Source organism: Pseudochaenichthys georgianus, chromosome 21 (genome assembly GCF_902827115.2).
Source record: "Pseudochaenichthys georgianus chromosome 21, fPseGeo1.2, whole genome shotgun sequence".
NCBI classification, from domain to species: Eukaryota; Metazoa; Chordata; class Actinopteri; order Perciformes; family Channichthyidae; genus Pseudochaenichthys; species Pseudochaenichthys georgianus.
Window position 1 is genome coordinate 37,791,966 of NC_047523.1, and position 22,654 is coordinate 37,814,619.

General features: G+C 41.5%; 1 protein-coding gene across 4 annotated transcripts in view; it reads right to left on the minus strand.

The window, feature by feature from the left end:
- Positions 1-22,335, minus strand: part of LOC117466565 (interleukin-1 receptor type 1-like) — a 41,171-nt gene extending 18,836 nt beyond the window's left edge. Inside the window, exons 1-4 of one of the 4 annotated variants that reach the window (XM_034109882.2) lie at positions 22,029-22,335; positions 3,075-3,155; positions 1,291-1,543; positions 554-746 (exon numbers count right to left, since the gene is read on the minus strand). In XM_034109882.2, the coding sequence (XP_033965773.1) occupies positions 554-746; positions 1,291-1,543; positions 3,075-3,153 (525 nt within the window). In that variant the 5' untranslated portion in view covers positions 3,154-3,155; positions 22,029-22,335. Of the gene's footprint in view, positions 1-553; positions 747-1,290; positions 1,544-3,074; positions 3,156-3,262; positions 3,476-18,946; positions 19,097-22,028 lie in introns of those variants that run through there. The other 3 variants (XM_034109885.2, XM_034109881.2, XM_034109884.2) reach the window with 3 other exon arrangements.
- Positions 22,336-22,654: the final 319 nt, after the last annotated feature.

Sequence of the window (22,654 nt, forward strand, 5' to 3'; positions counted from 1 at the left end):
AAACTTCAAGGTTGATGAGGAAGGGATAAATGTTGTTGGAATTTGAATACAATTCACCAGGAGAGTTTTCTTGACTATCATAACGAATTCCGGTGGTTTAGCTTAAAATAAATGAATTTGAAAATGTACATGGCACGAAGGACCACCCTGATAGTCATGATATCAATACAGACCTAAATAATCTCTATAATCAAAAGTAATACTAAGCGTTAGCATGACCAGGGATTGTCACTCTACAGAATAGACAAAGAAAACTCTTAAATTAGTCAAATTTAAAGGAAGTTTTCAACAAAATATATCTAGTGACAGTGTATACAGTACAAGTAAGATTTGTATAAAGTATTAATGTTTAATTAACACCAATGTTGTATCTTTTACCAGATATAGACATTTTGCTACATTTAAAACTCACCAACAATCGGTTTCTCTAATTAAATGTGTTCATTTCTAAATCTCCATTTAAGCCAAACTGCTCGTTGTCCCCAGATTGTAATCCGTGACAAGTTCAAGAATATTTGTTGTCAGTGTCCAACAACATTTGCCCATAACTCACTTTGTACCACATCAAGGAGAAGGTGGTGTTGTAGCTGTTCAGTTTGCTGATGTATTCCTTCAGAGGGCAGCCCAGGTAGTCGGTCACCCCCTTGGTGATCGGTTGGCCAGCTTTCCTCGGCCTGCCACACTCTCCAGGAACCGGCAGCTCCACTATCAGCCTGGTGTTCTGCCTGTAGCACCCAGAGCGAGTTCTGGTGAACAAATTAAGAAGAAGAAGTTAGCATTTTCTGTTCACATTAGGCATTGAGCAGCTGTTTCAGGCCTCTGCTGATTGGTCAAATTCCCCAATGGTGCGCTCTGAACCTCAGAGTCGCGGGGGTTAAAGAAAACCAGTCAAACGTTTATATTTAGAAGAGGCAGGTGCTGATTCCTAGAGTGTACATTTAGGTTATCTGTTTATGGTTTACATGTTGATTCAAACACCACAATGCTTTGCAAATGTGGCTGCTGCAGGTTTAAGTCTTTTGAAACATAAGGATCATACCTGCTGCGACACAAGTTTCAAATTTTCCATAAAAAAAACGATACTATATTTTATCTTCGTCAGAAAATAGCTGTTGCTCCAAGGCGAGTAGGAGTCTTTAGAGCAAGAGCTGTTCAATCCTAAATATTGTGGTTGAGGGCTCATGCTCAAAATATGTATGCTTGTAAAATGTAGATGCTACTGATTTCTTCTTCAGTGTTTTCTACATTGAAGATAGCCACACAAAACAATTCCTTCTGATGTGATAGTACCTCAGTACGCTCACGTATTCTCCATCGTCGTCCAGCGTTGTGTTCAGAAACCACAGAGTCTCTCCGCGCACCGCGGTTCGTCCGGTCTCGTTACTTATTTCTTGGCGCGTCTTTGAGTCGTACCAGGTGATGTTGTAGGGCACCGCTGAGATGTTGAAGACGTCATAAGATGCCAGGGTGGTGTTCAGCATAGCCACTTCCCCGGGAACCGAGTAAACCCTATCGAACTGGAGCCTGTAGTTGGTACAGTTCTCTGCAAAACAAATATCAGTGGAGAAAAGATTCATCAAGTAGGCAAGTATAGCCCATTTACTAGAAGACCACTCAATGTGCTTAACTTTAAAGTCACTTAAGGATTATCAAGGTTGAACAAGTAAGGTTTAGTCTGTAGCTCTGACCAGTTTCAGGTTTCTGTAAATGAAGGTTAGTTGGTCAGATTCTTATTCTTTCACATACAGTGATGTCACGAGCTACCCACAATGCAATGCTTGCGATATATATATATATATATATATATATATAAATACGCCATTTTCCTGGAGGTGCAAATATCCTGGAGGTGCAAATGTAAACAGCTAGCTAACGTAGCCAGGCAGAGCGCACTAGGTTTTTTTTCTGAATTAACGACCGAAGAAATCACTGCATGTCTTCGGATTACATCTCTGGACTGGAGGGGTGTGCTCTAGGTCGTTACCAGCGTAAACTAGAGCTGTGTGCGTTGTCGGATTGCCCTTACAGACTGCCTGCAGATGTATGGAAAAACGACCCTCGAAAGTGGCCTTCGTCGATTTTGGCTGCATCTACGTCTATCTGGAAACACCAGGTGAATACCCCACTTGTCACCATAATATTATCATGCCATTGCATATATGTGGTATTTTAGAGTTGACTAGATATTGATTAAGGCAATAGACTATGATATTCTGCTTGCATCTCGCGTGAAATGGCGGATACCGGAAGTACAGTGTCGCCCTCGGCCAGGGGCGGACTGGGACTACAAATCAGCCCGGGACTCTCGACCGGCCCATTTCGGTACCGCCGGCCCACCGCGGTACCGCCAGTAAATACCGCTAGTAAATTGTCGACGGACGGACGGACGGGTAGACAATTTACTAGCGGTAGACATTAAGGGTAAATAATGTATAACTGGCCCGGAGCATTCGTCCAAAAAAAAAAAAATCGACTAATAATGAAGAAAATTAACAAATTTCTTGCAATAGTAATGTATGCACTAACTACATTACTACTTGTACTACAACATTTTAATCATCAGTTCTTCCTCATTTCCCTCAATTGTTCATATTGGTGGCGCGATAGTCTGTAGTGAAGGAGCGCGCTCCCGCTGCGCTCCGCAGCAAACAGCTGTTTGCTTTTCACCCAACAACAACAACAACAACCGACTCAGATTTTTTTCGGTTGTGTATTTTCAAATTCTAGCGCACTCGAGCTGGTTTCTCCAAAATTACCTACCCCACCTTTAATGTCTTGCATTTTATAAGCTATAATTATTTTGTTTCCTGACTGTCCAGGATTAGAGCCAGCAACCTTCACATCTATTAGAAATGCTGAGAACTGACAGAACAAGTCACTGCAGTTTCACCAGTGACCATCAGAGGGCAGTACAACACTTCTCTACATACTGGAGATGGATGTTAGAGTGAGTCATACTTGGCAAAAACGTATGAACTGTAATTTCCTTTAAGATATATGCACATTACATGGTTATGTTTTATACAGTCTCAGAGCTCTAGTAAAGAGTCATTTGAGAGCAGAGTGGGACTCACCTTGTTCGAATCCTGTACAGGTCCCAGATAGCCCGAGGAAAAACAGAAGGCTTCCTCCTAGGGTTGACCACCGGCCCATGGCTAGAAAACAGATCAACAACAGTTAGAGATGAGCGTTTACAACCAGCCTTAGTCAAAGTGCTACTAGAGGAATAGCCTGTAACCATGGCAAACAGCCAACAACTTACTGGACCTCTTCTGTCCGGTCACGAGGGAATGTAAATGTAATTTTTTTCTTTCTTAAAGCCAAACTTTAATTCCCCTTATATTTCTTCTCTTCCTCTCTAAAGCAACTTTTGCTTCACTCTATGGATACTTTTATTACTGCTTCCTATCTTTTTCAAAAGCATTTTACGTAATTGTACAAAGTATAAACCCCGCTTCTCTCTCACCATCCCTCTACCTCAGTTGTACGAACAGTTGTGACAAATGTTCTAGTATTTCAGGAGTCATTTGTGCAGAAACCTCTGCGTGACGCGTTGGAAGGAGTCCATGCATTCCTCAGAATCGCCTTACGCAATCGAGCGTTCCTACTCAGCCTCGCGTGACAGCTGTGAATGAACCCTCAGGGAAAGCTGTTGTCGAGTCGAGTGAGTTTTTGGCATGCCTTCCTTTGTAGGTGGCTCTAGTAGGATTAACATTACCCATCACGTTAAATGGTGATTTACCGCAAGTATGTCTTTCTCTCAGAGCGTGTCTCAACATTTGTAATGTGTGCTTTAGTTGGTTAAACAATGCGTAGGTCAAAGCATATTTGTGGTTACAGAAGCTTGCTCATGTTGCTAACTTGTACAACTGAGAAAGGCAACAACACTGCTGAGGTTAGAGCTCAGGTGTGTTCATTAGATGGATAGATCGATGGATAGGTAGATGGATAGATGGATAGATGGATAGATAGGTAGATGGATAGATAGATAGATAGATAGATAGATAGATAGGTAGATAGATAGATAGATGGATAGGTAGGTAGGTAGGTAGGTAGATGGATAGATAGATAGATGGATAGGTAGGTGGGTAGATGGATGGATAGGTAGGTAGGTAGGTAGGTAGATAGATAGATAGATAGGTAGATGGATAGATAGGTGGGTAGGTAGGTAGATAGATGGATAGATGGATAGGTAGGTAGGTAGATGGATAGATGGATAGGTAGGTAGGTAGGTAGGTAGGTGGATAGATAGGTAGATAGATGGATAGGTAGGTAGATGGATGGATAGATAGATGGATGGATAGATAGGTAGGTAGGTAGGTAGGTAGGTGGATAGATAGATAGATGGATAGGTAGGTAGGTAGATGGATAGATAGATGGATGGGATAGATAGGTAGGTAGGTAGGTAGGTAGGTGGATAGATAGATAGATGGATAGGTAGGTAGATGGATGGATAGATAGATGGATGGATAGATAGGTAGGTAGGTAGGTAGGTAGGTAGATGGATAGATAGATAGATGGATGGATAGGTAGATAGATGGATACTTTATTTATCCCAATTTGGGAAATGTTTGCGTTGCAGCAGCATAAAAAACACAAGGCAATGTACATAAGAGAAATTAAGACACAAGAAATAAACAGTCCAACATATTTCAGAAATAGAAATAAAATAGCATTACAAATGTAAAAAGTTTAACAATATAAATGAAAATATGAATATAAACAAATATTTTCCCATAAAAGTGTTTGATGTTTGGTAAATTGGACAGTACCAACAAGCTACATAGATTTGGTACACTTTGGTACCAAATGGCACCATCAATTTCTTGACAGGATGCTGATCAACTATTAAAAAAGAACTTGAACTATGCCGATATGTCAATACAACAAAAACATTACATTGTTAGTTTTCCCTCAACCAACGCTGTCACTTTTGATTGTTTTGATAAATGACCGGTACCGTCGTCGATCGAGTCACCTCCCTGGACTGTAATTAAAGCTCGTGACTAAAGCTGGAAACATGTGTTTGGACTGACTCAGTTCCACAGAACGTGTAGCTTTCCCCTTGGATCTTTACTCATGAACTCAAATCAAAGCCAAGTTTCACAACCCAGTTTCTCATCCCTATCCACAATTTCACGCATTATTTCAATCTAGTTATGGCTTTGAAACCTGTTCCAACGTGTAGAAAACCTACTCCGCCCCTGAGGTGAAGGATGAAGAGTTATTCTAATCACGAAGGGAATGGTGTCCACAAAGGCAGTTGACCTCAATCAGACCCAACCAGAACACAGAGAAGCAGGATGATGGGTCATGTTTCCACCCTCTGGTTCGGGTTGAGAAACCTTTAGGAGATTCATAACAATCCCTTTCATATGGTGCACCTCAGCTTCATAGTCTTATCTGATAGAAACTGATGTAATCTTACCACGCTGTTCACCACATGCATTCACAATATCAAACGTGTTTCCACTACAAGCATACAGTATCTCACTGATCTCTACAATATAGGGCGTTTTCAACCGAGGTTTAAGATGGTCCCTGCTTCGGCGTTAAACATGTATTCTTGCAAGGAGACATACGGAAGCAAGAAGCTAAAAAAAGGGTAAAATATGGAGAGACAAAAGTCTTACATTTTGATTACAGATATGGAATTTGGCAAATATAAGTTAAAGGTCGTCTATTATACTGTTTTTCATCAATATATGGCTCCTAACACCAAACAGATAGCATCCCACAATCCCCTCTGTTTCAGCCCCGTTTCAAAAGTGCTGATTCCATCAAGTGGACAACATCTGATCAGCTCATTTTCAGACAGGTTTTCATAGAAATGGATCAAAAAGAGAGAGAATATTTGTTCCTGAAACTTTCAGAGTCTCTTTCCACAGAGGGGACACATGTTGATGTAGAAGAGACGTGAAGAAGAGGGGACACATGTTGATGTAGAAGAGACATGAAGAAGAGGGGACACATGTTGATGTAGAAGAGACATGGGAGAGAGGGGACACATGTTGATGTAGAAGAGACATACAGAAGAGGGGACACATGTTGATGTAGAAGAGACATGGAGAAGAGGGGACACATGTTGATGTAGAAGAGACATACAGAAGAGGGGACACATGTTGATGTAGAAGAGACATGAAGAAGAGGGGACACATGTTGATGTAGAAGAGACATGAAGAAGATGGGACACATGTTGATGTAGAAGAGACATGGAGAAGAGGGGACACATGTTGATGTAGAAGAGACATACAGAAGAGGGGACACATGTTGATGTAGAAGAGACATGGAGAAGAGGGGACACATGGTGATGTAGAAGAGACATGAAGAAGAGGGGACACATGTTGATGTAGAAGAGACATGAAGAAGAGGGGACACATGTTGATGTAGAAGAGACATGAAGAAGAGGGGACACATGTTGATGTAGAAGAGACACGAAGAAGAGGGGACACATGTTGATGTAGAAGAGACATGAAGAAGAGGGGACACGTGTTGATGTAGAAGAGACATGGAGAAGAGGGGACACATGTTGATGTAGAAGAGACATTAAGAAGAGGGGACACATGTTGATGTAGAAGAGACATGGAGAAGAGGGGACACATGTTGATGTAGAAGAGACATGAAGAAGAGGGGACACATGTTGATGTAGAAGAGACATGAAGAAGAGGGGACATGTTGATGTAGAAGAGACATGAAGAAGAGGGGACACATGTTGATGTAGAAGAGACACGAAGAAGAGGGGACACATGTTGATGTAGAAGAGACATGAAGAAGAGGGGACACATGTTGATGTAGAAGAGACATGAAGAAGAGGGGACACATGTTGATGTAGAAGAGACATGAAGAAGAGGGGACACATGTTGATGTAGAAGAGACATGGAGAAGAGGGGACACATGTTGATGTAGAAGAGACATGAAGAAGAGGGGACACATGTTGATGTAGAAGAGACATGGAGAAGAGGGGACACATGTTGATGTAGAAGAGACATGAGGAAGAGGGGACACATGTTGATGTAGAAGAGACATGAAGAAGAGGGGACACATGTTGATGTAGAAGAGACATGAAGAAGAGGGGACCCATGTTGATGTAGAAGAGACATGGAGAAGAGGGGACACATGTTGATGTAGAAGAGACATGAAGAAGAGGGGACATGTTGATGTAGAAGAGACATGAAGAAGAGGGGACACATGTTGATGTAGAAGAGACACGAAGAAGAGGGGACACATGTTGATGTAGAAGAGACAGGAAGAAGAGGGGACACATGTTGATGTAGAAGAGACATGAAGAAGAGGGGACACATGTTGATGTAGAAGAGACATGAAGAAGAGGGGACACATGTTGATGTAGAAGAGACATGGAGAAGAGGGGACACATGTTGATGTAGAAGAGACATGAAGAAGAGGGGACACATGTTGATGTAGAGACATGAAGAAGAGGGGACACATGTTGATGTAGAAGAGACATGGAGAAGAGGGGACACATGTTGATGTAGAAGAGACATGAGGAAGAGGGGACACATGTTGATGTAGAAGAGACACGAAGAAGAGGGGACACATGTTGATGTAGGAGAGACATGAAGAAGAGGGGACACATGTTGATGTAGAAGAGACACGAAGAAGAGGGGACACATGTTGATGTAGAAGAGACACGGAGAAGAGGGGACACATGTTGATGTAGAAGAGACATGAAGAAGAGGGGACACATGTTGATGTAGAAGAGACATGGAGAAGAGGGGACACATGTTGATGTAGAAGAGACATAAAGAAGAGGGGACACATGTTGATGTAGAAGAGACATGGAGAAGAGGGGACACATGTTGATGTAGAAGAGACGTGAAGAAGGGGGGACACATGTTGATGTAGAAGAGACATGAAGAAGAGGGGACACATGTTGATGTAGAAGAGACATGAAGAAGAGGGGACACATGTTGATGTAGAAGAGACATGAAGAAGAGGGGACACATGTTGATGTAGTAGAGACATGGAGAAGAGGGGACACATGTTGATGTAGAAGAGACATGAAGAAGAGGGGACACGTGTTGATGTAGAAGAGACATGGAGAAGAGGGGACACATGTTGATGTAGAAGAGACATGAAGAAGAGGGGACACATGTTGATGTAGAAGAGACATGAAGAAGAGGGGACACATGTTGATGAAGAAGAGACATGAAGAAGAGGGGACACATGTTGATGTAGAAGAGACATGGAGAAGAGGGAACACATGTTGATGTAGAAGAGACATGAAGATAGGACACATGTTGATGTAGAAGAGACATGAAGAAGAGGGGACACACGTTGATGTAGAAGAGACACGAAGAAGAGGGGACACATGTTGATGTAGTAGAGACATGGAGAAGAGGGGACACATGTTGATGTAGAAGAGACATGAAGAAGAGGGGACACATGTTGATGTAGAAGAGACATGAAGAAGAGGGGACACATGTTGATGTAGAAGAGACATGAAGAAGAGGGGACACATGTTGATGTAGAAGAGACATGAAGAAGAGGGGACACATGTTGATGTAGAAGAGACATGGAGAAGAGAGGACACATGTTGATGTAGAAGAGACATACAGAAGAGGGGACACATGTTGATGTAGAAGAGACATGAAGAAGAGGGGACACATGTTGATGTAGAAGAGACATGAAGAAGAGGGGACACATGTTGATGTAGAAGAGACATGAAGAAGAGGGGACACATGTTGATGTAGAAGAGACATGAAGAAGAGGGGACACATGTTGATGTAGAAGAGACATGAAGAAGAGGGGACACATGTTGATGTAGAAGAGACATGAAGAAGAGGGGACACGTGTTGATGTAGAAGAGACATACAGAAGAGGGGACACATGTTGATGTAGAAGAGACATGAAGAAGAGGGGACACGTGTTGATGTAGAAGAGACATACAGAAGAGGGGACACATGTTGATGTAGAAGAGACATGAAGAAGAGGGGACACATGTTGATGTAGAAGAGACATACAGAAGAGGGGACACATGTTGATGTAGAAGAGACATGAAGAAGAGGGGACACATGTTGATGTAGAAGAGACATGAAGAAGAGGGGACACATGTTGATGTAGAAGAGACATACAGAAGAGGGGACACATGTTGATGTAGAAGAGACATGAAGAAGAGGGGACACATGTTGATGTAGAAGAGACATGAAGAAGAGGGGACACATGTTGATGTAGAAGAGACATGAAGAAGAGGGGACACATGTTGATGTAGAAGAGACATGAACAAGTGGATTTTGCATAATACCTTTAAAGCTTGGAGGTTATATGTTTTTTTCTCGAGGCACAGACTTCATCTTCTGCTTCTGTACGTTGTTTCTGGTTCTCGAGTCTCAGAGCGTTTAGGGAGCGTAGTTGTGCTCTGGGACAAGCCCGGGCAGAGAGGAGCGTGGGAAGAGATGTTCAGGCTGTGGTGAATGTGGAAGTCACACATGATGAGGCCGAGACAAACGGATGTGACTGAGCAGAGACACGTTGAGGGAGGGCTGGAGGTGTCGGCGGCGGTTGAGCAGTGATTTAGTGATAGACACTGTTGGGCTGACGGTTTGGTGATTATAACACACGCTTTCTCAGTTCACTCACACTTGGTAAAAACTCTGTACACTGAAGAAGACCTTTAAATAAATGTATCATGTCAACACATTTCACACAACTGTATTGGGTTAGTTGGTTAGTTGAAAGCAATAATATTAAGTTGAACCTACTTTTTAAAATTTAAACTAATAGTATTGCTTTTAGGGCCGGGACTTTAACGCGTTAATTAAGATTAATTAATTACACAAAAATTAACGCATTTTAATCGCACTTATTTTTGCACAGCGGAACGTTTCTCACTGGATGAGTTTCAGGCGTACCGATTATACTGGAGCACCAACTAACGTTCATGACTTCAGCATGGGACTTCAAACAACAACAAACCACGGTGAACAATAGTCAAACATGAACGAACAAGTTGATGAGACCGCTTTGGTCGGCCCCGTGGATGGGACATTTTGTTTTAAAAAACGGACGGATGGAAGCGTCGCCAAGAGCACGGCTGTGTGCAAATTATGCAAAAAAGAATGTGCATATCACCGCAGCACATCAAGCCTAAAGTATCACCTAAATGCAAAGCATGTAGCAGCTAGCATGTAGCAGTTAGCCTGACTCCGAGTGCAAGGAACCACACCCTGGCTGCAGTAGAGATGGGCGAGTCATGATTCATCCGGATCATTAACCCGGATCCTAGTAATGAGCCGGTCGTGACGAGTCTCCCTCTCGATTAACCCGAGTCCTTTGAGTCCTACACCTGATGTGACGTAACAATTAAAACTATAAATTGCGTCACTCTTTACTCTCTTTATAACGTGTACAATCACATTACAACGTTGTTGTATCCAGAGATCCAGCAGACTCGTCGCCATGCACGAATCAACAGCAAATTCAGCCCCTCCTCCGGCTCCCGCGAGAGTCCCGTGAGCCGTGAGTCGTTGGACTCGCGGGAGCCGTGAGTGAGCCGTGAGTCCGCAAATCTCTGAGTCTGCTGCGACTCGTCGAGGGAGCCGTGGGACTCGCGGGAGCCGTGCGAGCCGGAGGAGGGGCTGAGTCTGCTGTAGATTCGTGCATGGGGACGAGTCTGCTGGATCTCTGGATCTCTGGATCTGCTGCCTGCTATATGTTACGGCTCTGAGTCCTCGTAGGCTACTGGTCTCTCTCGATCATTGACCTGGATTCACGGATCCCGCGATTTTTCCGGCTCTAAATTAAGTTTCAGTGTAGACTTCTAACAAAATGGTCATGTTGTGCAACAGTCTCCTGTAATAATATCTGCATTTCCAATAAGGATCTTACTTGGAAACTCGTTTATTTTGAACATGGCACACAAAAAGAAACAAATGATAGAAAATTGCAAAACAGTTAGAATATATAAAATGTAATTATACAATTATTATTATTATTATTATTATTATTATTATTATTATTATTATTAAATGAAAACACAATTGTGCAAAATTAGCTTAAGTACAGGAACATATTAAAATAACTATATACATATAATGCAAAACACTTATTTTTTAAAATGCACACACACACACATGTTTTATTAAAGCAAAAGACACTGTGTACTGTGTAGCGGAGGTTAATGTAACGTTAGTTTAATATGCTGGTTAAATGCAACAACTTTTCGGTTTCACCGGTAGGATTTCTACGGTCTTGGTCATGCTGACTCATATGACTCAAATGACTCGTATGATCCGGATCTCTTCAATGATTGACTCAGAAGACTCCGAGTCCATAAAATGATCCGGATTTGCCATCTCTAGGCTGCAGTCGGATAGTTTAAAAATCAGCTCCTAAGTTCTAACCCTATCGTCTATTCCTTGACCTCTGAGTGAAACGCCACGGGGTTAAGGGATAGTGGATAGGAGAATTAAAAAGGACTTAGGAGAAGAGACTGCGGTACTTTAGAGAATCCGAATGCACTTTCACTATCTGACGTGTTTATGATGCGCCAGCGGACGTCATTAGAGGCTTCTCAATACTCAAATGTCCCCTCCTCGACTCCCCTCCTCGACTCCCCTCCTCGATACTTAGACCCGCCCACAGGAGATGCGAGCGGAGGACCGAGGAGGGGAACCGAGGAGAGAGGAGGGGAAGCAGCAGACGTTTAAAGAAATGAGAACTCCTCTCCTCTGAGCGGTCATATTAAAGCGACGTCCGTTCATTATTACGTGGCAACAGCTGCATCAGCTGTCGAGTGTTTTGTCATATTTTATAATCTCTGTTAGATCAGCTGAACATTGTTCCCCCACATATTTACTTTGCATTCATTGAGAGTGCGGTATAATGAGACAATAACAGGCTACAGATGCGGACACACACACACAAATATATTTATATAAATATATACAATTTAAAGTATGAGAGCACTCTCATAATAACGTAACACAATCAGAGACTGGATATATCCCCCCCTCTCTCTTGTCGCTGAAATGGGGAATTGAAATTACAGGCCATAAGTTGTATTAGCAAGTATTAAAAGTAAGCAGAGGACACCAAACCAACTGAGACCTGTCTGTCCGCGGCATCTGCGCACTGTACAACACACACACCTACACACTGTACAACACACACACCTACACACTGTACAACACGCACCTACACACTGTACAACACACACCTACACACTCTACAACACACACCTACATACTGTACCACACACACCTACAGCTGCTAAAGCATAATCAGGCTACAGCCGTTGTGTATTTTATTGTGAAGCACTAAATGGTTTTAGAAAAATATGGACTGTTTGTAGATATCTACTAAACTAAAGCAAATAAAGAGAGTAGGCCTGTTCTACTGAGTGATATATATTTTACACACTGCTCTGCTTTCTGCACCTCACAGCTGTTCTCACTGTAAACATCGCGTTGCGATGAGAGCAGGTTCTCAAATAATATCCAGGGGATGCATGCAGAGCTGTCATTGGCTGAGCTAAGTCCGGCCGTGCGTCACGCCTCCACCGTTCCCGGAAATGCATCCGTGGAGGAACCATCAGTGTATCCTCGGTTATAGCTCCTCCAGAGAGAATCCTCGATGCTCGATCCTCGGTCCTCGGTGTGCATTTAGAGAAATGAGACGTCCTTCAAAATGGCGCGCTGAAATTCATTTCCGGGTCACTACCGGAGGACCGAGGAGTCGAGGAGGGGAAATTTGAGTATTGAGAAGCCTCTCTGGTGTGTGTCTGCTGCTGTGGGGGAACTATGGAAACCACAGTTTTCTATACAGCGGACTACAACATGGATGTTTAATAAGAACGAGGGACTACTGTGAACTCATCTAGAGACTCTGCACCTGCTCTGATGCTGCTGCTTTGCTTTATGAACGTGGACAACAGAGAAACAGATTCTTCAGGACCAAAGCTGGAATTTAAATAAAAAAGGAAAGTGAAACTTATGCTCGTCACCCTCTCCCTCCGGTCCACATTAATACAAATGATCCCAATACGTATGCTTGTATGAACTAAAGATCTTAAAATCAATACAGATGTATTTATTATAAACGTTAGTTCTTAACATCTATCACTGTGTATATCACCATTCAAACATCTTTTAGAAGTTGAACAAACCCCACACAGCTCAGTAAAGACTGAGATGTTGACTTTATTTGATCATTTCAGTAAAAACTAACGTTCATATTTCTCTCTTTGATTATAATACTGATGAACGTTCAAAACAAAGCACTTTGGCAACTTACCACCTATGTTTTAAAAAGCTTAATAAGCACCGTAACTTTCATGATATCATTTCTCCGTCATAATCGTTTTTTTCCGTGAACGGCCGACTGTTGAGTGACGGCAAATGCTGCGGCTGCAAGGCATTGTGGGGCAGCATTTTCTCCTCTCCTGTCGGTTAGGGAGGTCCAGTGGTTCCTAAGCTAAAGGAGGTTATAAAGGAAGTTTGAAACCTCCTTTCCTTTCATTCTCATCATTCTAGAGAATTCGAACGGCACTTATCATGGCTGCCACTGAGGGACTTCCGGGTCATTTCACTCCTTTAGGAAGGTTCCTAAGCTAAATGGACTATTCGACTTCAGCCCCTGACCCAACCCACACTCAACCAGATGACTGGTTTCAGGGCCAGGATAAGTCAGTCCACGTCTGAGAAAAGAACCAGCTCACTGGATTGCACTCGACTGTCGACCACTTGGAGTAACATCCATGTGGAAACTGCTTCTCACTGTTCTCAGGTCAAATATGTATATTTGATTAAAAATGCGATTAATTTCGATTAATTAATTACAAAGCCTCTAATTAATTAGATTAATTTTTTTAATCGAGTCCCGGCTCTAATTGCTTGCTTTCAACTAACCTAATACAGTTATGTGAAATCTGTTGACAGAATACATTTAATTAAAGTCAACGTTTCAGTGTATAAGCATCTTTTCATTTTTGCACATCTTAACTTAACCCTCACATATTAATGGTAACTTATTTACACATTTCAGGTACTTGTACTTTACTTTAGTAATATCTTACTGTGCCACTCCACAATCAAGGGGTTGAAACTTTTTACTACATAATACTACATATTTTATAGCTTTATAAATCCAGATTTTTACACACAAACTTTGAAGAACTATAAAACAATGTTTTTGTTTCTTTCTGCAATGTGTGCTTTTACTTCTTACACTTTAAGTACATTATCCTGGTCCTAGTTAACACTTAAGTACCTTTTTAAATGAAGTACTAGTATTTTAACAGTGTAGTATTATTACTTTGACTAAAGTATAACCCTCTCTGCACTCGACTGCAGACAACAGCTAGATAGCCAATGGAAATATGCTTCCTGGCAGGAAACTGTTGAAAGAGAAAGAGGATGCCGCTGCCAAAATGTGTGTGCCTTTTTATATCCGTGCTTGCTTTTTTACCCTTCAGGCTAAGAACGCTGGCATTGCTACTCAGAGGAAATCATTCAAGTCGTGCAGCCATTTCTATTATTGTAAGAACGCACGGCCATCAAATCAAGGACTGTAATCCTCCATCAGCTTTTAATCAACAGGTCGGATCTTCTGAAGGCCTGTAATGGTTTGTCTTCAGAAGATCTAAGACCCAGGTTGAAGCTGTTTGACCTCCATACAGAACAAGGTCTAATCCTCCCAGAGACCCTCTTTGAAGTCCTCCGTTTCAACTTGTAGAGCCAGAAAGTTCTAGAGCAGGGGTGTCAAACTCAATTTCATCGCGGGCCAAATCAGCATTCTGGTTGCACTCAACGGGCCGGTTGTAACTTTAAGACTATGTAAAAATACATATATAAATATATCATATATATAAAAAAAATGTATTATATTACATCATTGCCTCTGCATTGGATTATCATCGGATAGGGTAATAACTTCATAATTAACTACGTCTGAAAGCAGAAGTATAGGGCAAGTCTCTTCAGTGCGTATTTCCCAAAATGATTTAAAAAGAAAAGCCAAATTCTGGAGAGAAAATAAGTAGAAGTGACATTTTGAAATAAAAATCTAATTCTGAGAAAAAGGAATTCTATGAAAAAATGCATATTTTGAAGAAAAAAAGGCAAATTCTGAGAAAAAAGTCATATTTGAGATGCATTGTGGGACATGTAGTTTATGGGCAACGTGCTTCTGTAGCATGTAACCGTATAATAAACATATTATATTCTTTGCAAGCGCTTGTGGGGCCACATAATATGAAGTCGCGGGCCGAATGTGGCCCCCGGGCCTTGAGTTTGACACCCCTGTTCCAGAGGCTTATCGGACACCAAAACAATGCACTCTGGGAGGATATCATGGCGCCAAACAATGTGTTGTCTACCAATTCGCTGGTAATGGCAGAATTACGGCATTCACAATACGAAGTAATCATCGCTTAGTTGAGTTGGCTCGTTGTTCTAGAAGCACAAAAACCCTGTTATTTCTCCCATTCCCAAAGGTTGAATTATTACCAGTATTAGTCATTCATAATTATTTAGTGTTTGAAACGGGACCAGGGTTTGAAGCATGCTTGATTTGTTTGTTCTAGCTTTTAGTCTTTTGAGGATCCAGCCTCTTGAATTGGACGCAGCGATATTAAAACAGCAGTGGGAGAACTGGATACTTTTGAAGCCTAAACTAAAGGACTTTTCCTCTTCAAGCAAGGCGCCATCTTCTGTGTTCTGAAGGCAGGACAGGCTAATGTAAACATCATTATGTGTGTATCCTCACCATGTAGGGGGTCACGGACAGATACATCCTCATTGGGGTTTCTTATAATCTCCAACAAGTTTGTAACTGACTTATTATGAATTGTCCAAGGTGACCGAGGTGTAAGGCAGTGTTGTGGAGAATGCTTTCAAGGCAGGAACCAGGCTAAACACTGACTGAAAGGAACAAGTGTCCATTAGTGTCTGTTTGCATTGGGTTAAGTGCTGGTTGCGTGTGTTGTCGTACACATCACATCTGCTCAGCTGTGCGACCTTTGTCCATCTGTTCCTGGGACAGCGACAGCAATAACAGCCTGAAGAGCGAGCACAGGTCCAAGGTCAGGACAACACGAAGTTTATAGAACAGATAACGCTCCATAAACAAAGCGAGTCAGTGCTTTTACAGTCCTGTGTCATGCTGGCAATCAAGCGTATTAGTCATCTTATTTTACTTTTGCTATTACTTTCACTGTAGATAATTCAACATAGTTTTTAGTGCAGTGCCAATAAAATGTGAGTGTGGCTTCGGCCACGGCTTCGGCACAATGAAGCGGTGATACGGTACTGTCGCAGTGATTTGGTTTATTGCACCAACAAGAGTCATGTTATGAGTCACCATGAAAAGGAAGATTCCGGTCATTATTTACTGACGGGACAAACGTGAGGAAGCACCGCTGTTCAACACACACACTGTGCAACACACACACTGTGCAACGGGGATCAACACTTAACTCCACAAGGAAAACATTATATTATTATTCTCCCCAGAATTACACATCGTTTTTAGCCATTTCCTAAAAGCAAAAAGTGAGAAAAACTGAAAAGATTCCTATTACAAAATCTGGCCTAACATTCAGATTGAATATGCTGAAGCAAGTATTGAAGTGACACTGATATTGGAGGTTACACCTCACTGTAATTCCACCATCATCGGTTAGTCTTCCCTGTGATAAGTGTCTTCTATAGAAAGTCTGTATTCCCTCTATCAATCGAATGTTCAAGAGTTTATTTGTACCCTTCTCCACATGCGTATATGTATATAGTCTCAACCTGAACCTCAGGGCCATCCCGAATTCGACTGGATTTGGTGTTGGATCTCAGTTGCAGTCGACTCAATTGACTCCTCAAACGAACATTACAAAGTAGCATCCGACAAAGGTCAACTCTACTTTCAGATGCTTTGGGGAAACTGCGCCCATGTGAGCTGCGGGAATACAACATGTCATGTTACTGGAGTGATGGAAAAGTGCTTGGAAAGCAAAAACACACTGAGGAAGAGGATGTGACTCCAAGTGATTATGGAGAATTGAAACCCAGATTATTTTTTAAGAGATGACCTCAAAACATGGGAGCACATGTTTCTCCAGAAGACCGACAGTCCCTCCCGGCCGACGAGTCAGACCAGTGAAGCTTTCCTCTCTTGATCGATATCTATGGTATTCTGCATACAGAGTCAGGTTCACTGACCAGAGGCATCGTTTATAGTGGGGACCCTGAGGACACGGCCCCTCAACTTTTGGAAATGGCCAAAGGCATTAGGAAAATGTGTTTAAAATGTTCTGGAACAGAATTGTACACTTTGAGGAAGGATAACTTGCACAAGAGATCTACAATCTCAAGGGACTGTTCACACTTTTAGTTGTATTTCTAGTAACCCAAGTGGTGCCGTTTGGACCTGCGTAATAATTCAATAGAGAATGGTAAAGCAGCAGCGTAGCATCGTTACTGCACTAGCTGTCAAAAAAAGGTATTGTAAACATGTATAATGTTTGCGGGGGCGTTTAATGCAGTAGTGTTTTTGTATCTGAAAAGTGTCCCCACCACTTTTTCTAACGTAGAAATCGGTTTAGGATTGTCGAAATAAAACATGCTCGCCATCCGAGGACCACTGTGTCGATCCTCATGTCCTGCCTCTAAAGTTTATTTTTAACCACGTCTGAGAAAATATCTCTGAAACTAAAGATATTATCAGTGACCGGAAATGTGGAGAGGCATCACTACATGGTGGAAATGATTAGGGACAAAACAATGTGGGAATACTCGGATATAAATGACAGATTTCAACCATTAAGTGGGTTTTAAGGGAAGTGTGTGAGGTTAGTTCAATTTCTGAGTTTGATGCAGGGTTAACGTTGAAGCCTGTGGGAGGATATCAAAATGAAAGGCTCATTGGGTGCTTTAAAGACAATGGGATGTACCCAACGGCAGAGCAAGAGAGTACAGTATGACTGCAACAATATGACTGTTTTCAGTGTGAAGTGAGACGAGGTATATTTCTATTGAACAGTCAATAAAATGAAGTCTTTAAATGCTTTTGCTTCACCAACCCAACCTCAGTAGTCGTTAATAAAACCCACAGATATCAAAGTCTAACACACGAAAGCTTTAGTTTCTATTCTCTCTTGGTCAGCGGCTCTTATGTACGAGTTTCTTTCTACGTGTCTTTCAGCCTGGCTCAGATGGACATGGTGACGTGAAAACATCGGCACGGCAACAATATGCTTTGGAAGGCGAGCATAGAAACAGCTGACCAAAATACACCTATTCAAGTTTTCATTATAACTCAAAGTGCCATACCACTAATATGAGATTAGACAGTGGTGTAGATTAACTAAGTACTCAAGTACTGTACTTAAGTACAACTTTGAGATTCTTGTACTTTACTCCACTACAATTCAGAGGTAAAGGGTGTACTTTTACTCCACTTGGATGAATGATGGTAAATATAATCAAGTGTTGAATCAGACTTTAGTTCCACCTGGAGTAAATCCACCAGCTACCCTGCAGTCTACAAAGCCATTCAGACTAGCTGCACCTTCACCAGCTTTGAGAACACTTGATCAATCATTATAAAACATATCATATATACTTTTACTGTCGCTACTTTCACTATATTTTGATGATAATACTTTTACTTCAGTAACATTTTGAATGCAGGACTTTTACTGTACCAGAGTATTCCTACACTCTGGTACTTCTACTCAAGTACAAGATCTGAGTACTTCTCCCACCTCTGAGGTTAGGCATATCGCTCTCTCTGAATGGCTTGCATCCAGCAGGTGCCTCTAACACACTGTGGTTGGCATTACACACACTTCTCTTAAACATGCAATGCTTACAGTGTGTTGCTCAAAGCTATCTGCATCTGATCTGTTCTACATGCTTTCGGTGCTAAGAGTAACTATTACAAAATTATAAATTGAAAATTAAACACTTGATTATCCAAAGTGAGCAGATTGACTCACCTCACAGAAAGCGACGCAGGTTAGGGAGCAGACGCAGGAAGGAGTGAATGGTTTACACAGCAGCGCTCAGAGGAAACCTCGCCCGTGCCCCTCGTGCTCAGACGGCTCTGACTCAACTCTGTCCCACCTCCAGATCACTCACAATGTTTTCATTGCTTCTGTCAAATCTCTGCATACCTCCCTTTGCTTTTTGCAACACAACCTTCCCCTTCCTCTGACTACAATAACTTTCCTCTAAATAAAACAGCCTTACCGAGCGGAAACCTTTATAGCAATATCTACTTTACAACCATGGTAGATCACCGCACATTTAACAACAAAGTATACCACCTCTGTTGTGCAATATCACATATGTGCCATATATTATATATATACTGTGTATATATATCACTTTATGTTTATTATTTGTACTGGCTGCTATCTCGACGATTGAACTACTGAAATAATACCTGTCCAATATATTCTTCCACATGTACTTCTGTTACCTGGCTACTCACACTACTTAATACACGCCAACACCTATTTAAAAAATAAATCTTGTTACTAGTACTTTCTGTTGTCCACCTGGATGTGTGTTTTTGTAAATTGTAATTTGTGCAATTTATATTTGTATCTAATATGTTATGCATGCCCCTTAGTTGCTACTTTTCTATTCTTGGTTCTTCCCTTTTGCTGTAACAATGTACATTTCCCCTCTGTGGGACGAATAGAGTTATTCTGATTGAAATGTTATTCATTGGGATAAACCCCTTAAGATGCACCGTCTCGTTTTCAAGGGGGTCCCGACAATAATTTCTGATACTTTTCAAGGAATAATTCACCAACGTGAGAAAAATAAAGATTTATAATTCCTGCCGTGATATGCTATCCCAACTTTTGCAAGGACACAGCGGTGTGATCTTCCAAGTCACAAAGATTTCCACTATCCTCTAAGTCAGTGGTTCTCAAATGGGGGTACGCGGACCCCTAGGGGTACGTTGGAGTACTGCAGGGGTACGCGGACCCCTAGGGGTACGTTGGAGTACTGCAGGGGGTATGTGAGATTTATTTTATGCTAATGAAAAACAAACATAATTAATGCATTTAAACAAACTACTAATAGTAGATTAACTACTTTATTCAGGTTTACAGAAACTCTGGATAATAACATGGGGGAAATAAACGGGGTGCTCTCTTTTCCTCTCCCTCTCCTGACAGCCCGTCAGTCTCGTGCAGCTCGCTGAACCTGTAGTGAGTGACCCGACAGTAAAGAATACATATATTTATAACTAGTGTAGCTAGTTCCAGAGTAGATAAACTAGCTAAGTGTGTTAGGTCTAACTCTTAGTGTCTTTTGCTCCACTCACCGGTCCGTCACACGGAGCTGTGATCATGCAGAGCTGCGTGTTCTCCGTCAGCAGCAGCTGATCTGATCTCTCTCTCACGTCCGGTTACACTTCACTCGCGTTTATGTCCAGATCTATCAGATCTAGCTAGTTCTAGTTAATGATGTGACTACCTGCTTATCAAAGGACACCTAAACAATAAGCGTTGCTTGGCAACGGCGTGTGGCCGCAAAGTATATCGCATCATTATGCATATGTTTATATGAGGGGTCAAAATCCCATGCTCATAAGATGCTCATATATTTTTCTCTCTTCATTCCCCACGCCCCAAAATAAATAAATATACAAATATACCAATCTTAGGAAAAGTAACGAAGTTTGAGCAGTGTGGGTTTGTGTAATCGCTGCAGTTTGCCTCCCTGTCAGAATGACACAGATCAGTGAAGCCCAAATAGTTTGTGCGCTGATCAGGGGGTACTTGGCTGAATGTTTTTTTCAAAGGGGGTACATTATTGAAAAAAGTTTGAGAATCACTGATTTAAGGGATGCTTTAATGGAGGTATTAGAAGTTTTACTTTCACAAATGATAATCAGCGTTGTTTATTATACACTAGATATCTTCTCTGAGCAATCACTTTAGATTAGATGTGCCTAACCCTGCTCCAAAACCTGGGTTAAAGGGGGACATATGCTCATTTAGAGGGTTGTTCTTGTATTTAAAGGCTTCTACTTGAAAATGTAAGAAACCACAACATTATTTTTGTTTTTACCCTCTGACTCAACAGACAGTTGTTGGTAAATCTCCAAAAACACAGTGTTGTGTCAAGAAATAGCAGGAAAGACGTACTGTATAACTTTGAAAAAAACATTCAGCCAAGTACCCCCTGATCAGCGCAAAAACTATTTGTTAGGGAAGAAAAGCCTGTATAAAGAGGTACAGTACAGTGCTGCACCATCAGTGTCTGATTTATTAAAACAACAACTTTGTAACTGAGAAACACTTAAATGCTACATTTCAAATGTTTACAATCCATCACTAAATTCATGGCAAACCAATTTTAACATCATGCAATAACACTAAGACGACATTAGCTGCATTGAACTGATCTTTTTAATAAGTTGTACAATGTAGTGAAACATGGGCTTGAGCTTCACTGAGGAACTGTGTCATTCTGACAGGGAGGCAAACTGCAGTTATTACACTTTGCGTTTTGAAATATGTGTAACTGTTAATATAAAACCCACACTGCTCAAACTTCCTTACTTTTCCTAAAATTGCTATATTTATCTATTTTTTTAAATATTTGTTTTCATTAACATAAAATAAATCTCACATACCCCCTGCAGTACTCCAACGTACCCCTAGGGGTCCGCGTACCCCCATTTGAGAACCACTGGTATAAAGCATATCAATTGGAAAAAAGTGGCGTTGCCAATGTGTAATGGAAAAGAACATCTATTGAACTTGTTTTAGGATTTGGCGAGAGCTCTGCAATGAGGTGGACTTTTCTACAGATGACTTGGAGCCAATTGCGCAATTGTGGGAAAAAGGCGAGCAAACTGCTAAAGCAGTTCTGGTTCTTGTTTGTCCAAACAAAGTCCAGTGTTGTTGACATTCACTGAAGTATTGATCTCTTCAGATGTGAAGTAGGCAGTCCTGTAGCTACGTCACGGACAGAAATGCTGATGTCAGGGATTTTTTTATCCTGTACAATAATCCACCCTCTGTGTTAATGGAGTTTAGAGACAGAACTCACCCGCCTGATGTTGTTGAAGTCCTTCCTTAAAGGCAGACAGCCTTCTCAGGTCACATGAAATCCTGTCAAAACATCTTTAAAAAAGAGAAGACAAATCTTAGCTCAGACGTGTCCAGCTTCGACTTCCTTTTTTTCTGGAGCCCTCAGCACATGTTGCAATTTCCTTTAAGGATCTTTTGAAAGCCAGCGTGTGTCCAAATGTCTTGAGCAATAACTGGGAGGAGAGCAGTCTGGATCCAGCATATGATTCACACCACACGCAGACGTTTTACACAGAACAAGTTGATAAGTCAGAAGTAATTCATTAAACAAAAACACATGTCTCTGCGTGCTACACTGTTCTTTCCTATGAATCCCAACCAGCATTTATTTATCCCGTCTTTATGAGTTCAGCTTTTCCCCAATACAGAAGCTTGTGCTTTTATGTTATTGTGTCACAGGAAGCTGCTTTATTTTAACAGTGTCATGTTGAGACCTCTTGTGGCGGAACAGGGGAAGCAACTTGAGATACATACCTGAAAATGAAATGATCAACCTATGCTTAACCAAAATAAGATTAGTAAAGTCAATACCAATGATAGATACAGTATCGCCTTTTAACAATTTCATGTAAGTGCGTGTTCTTA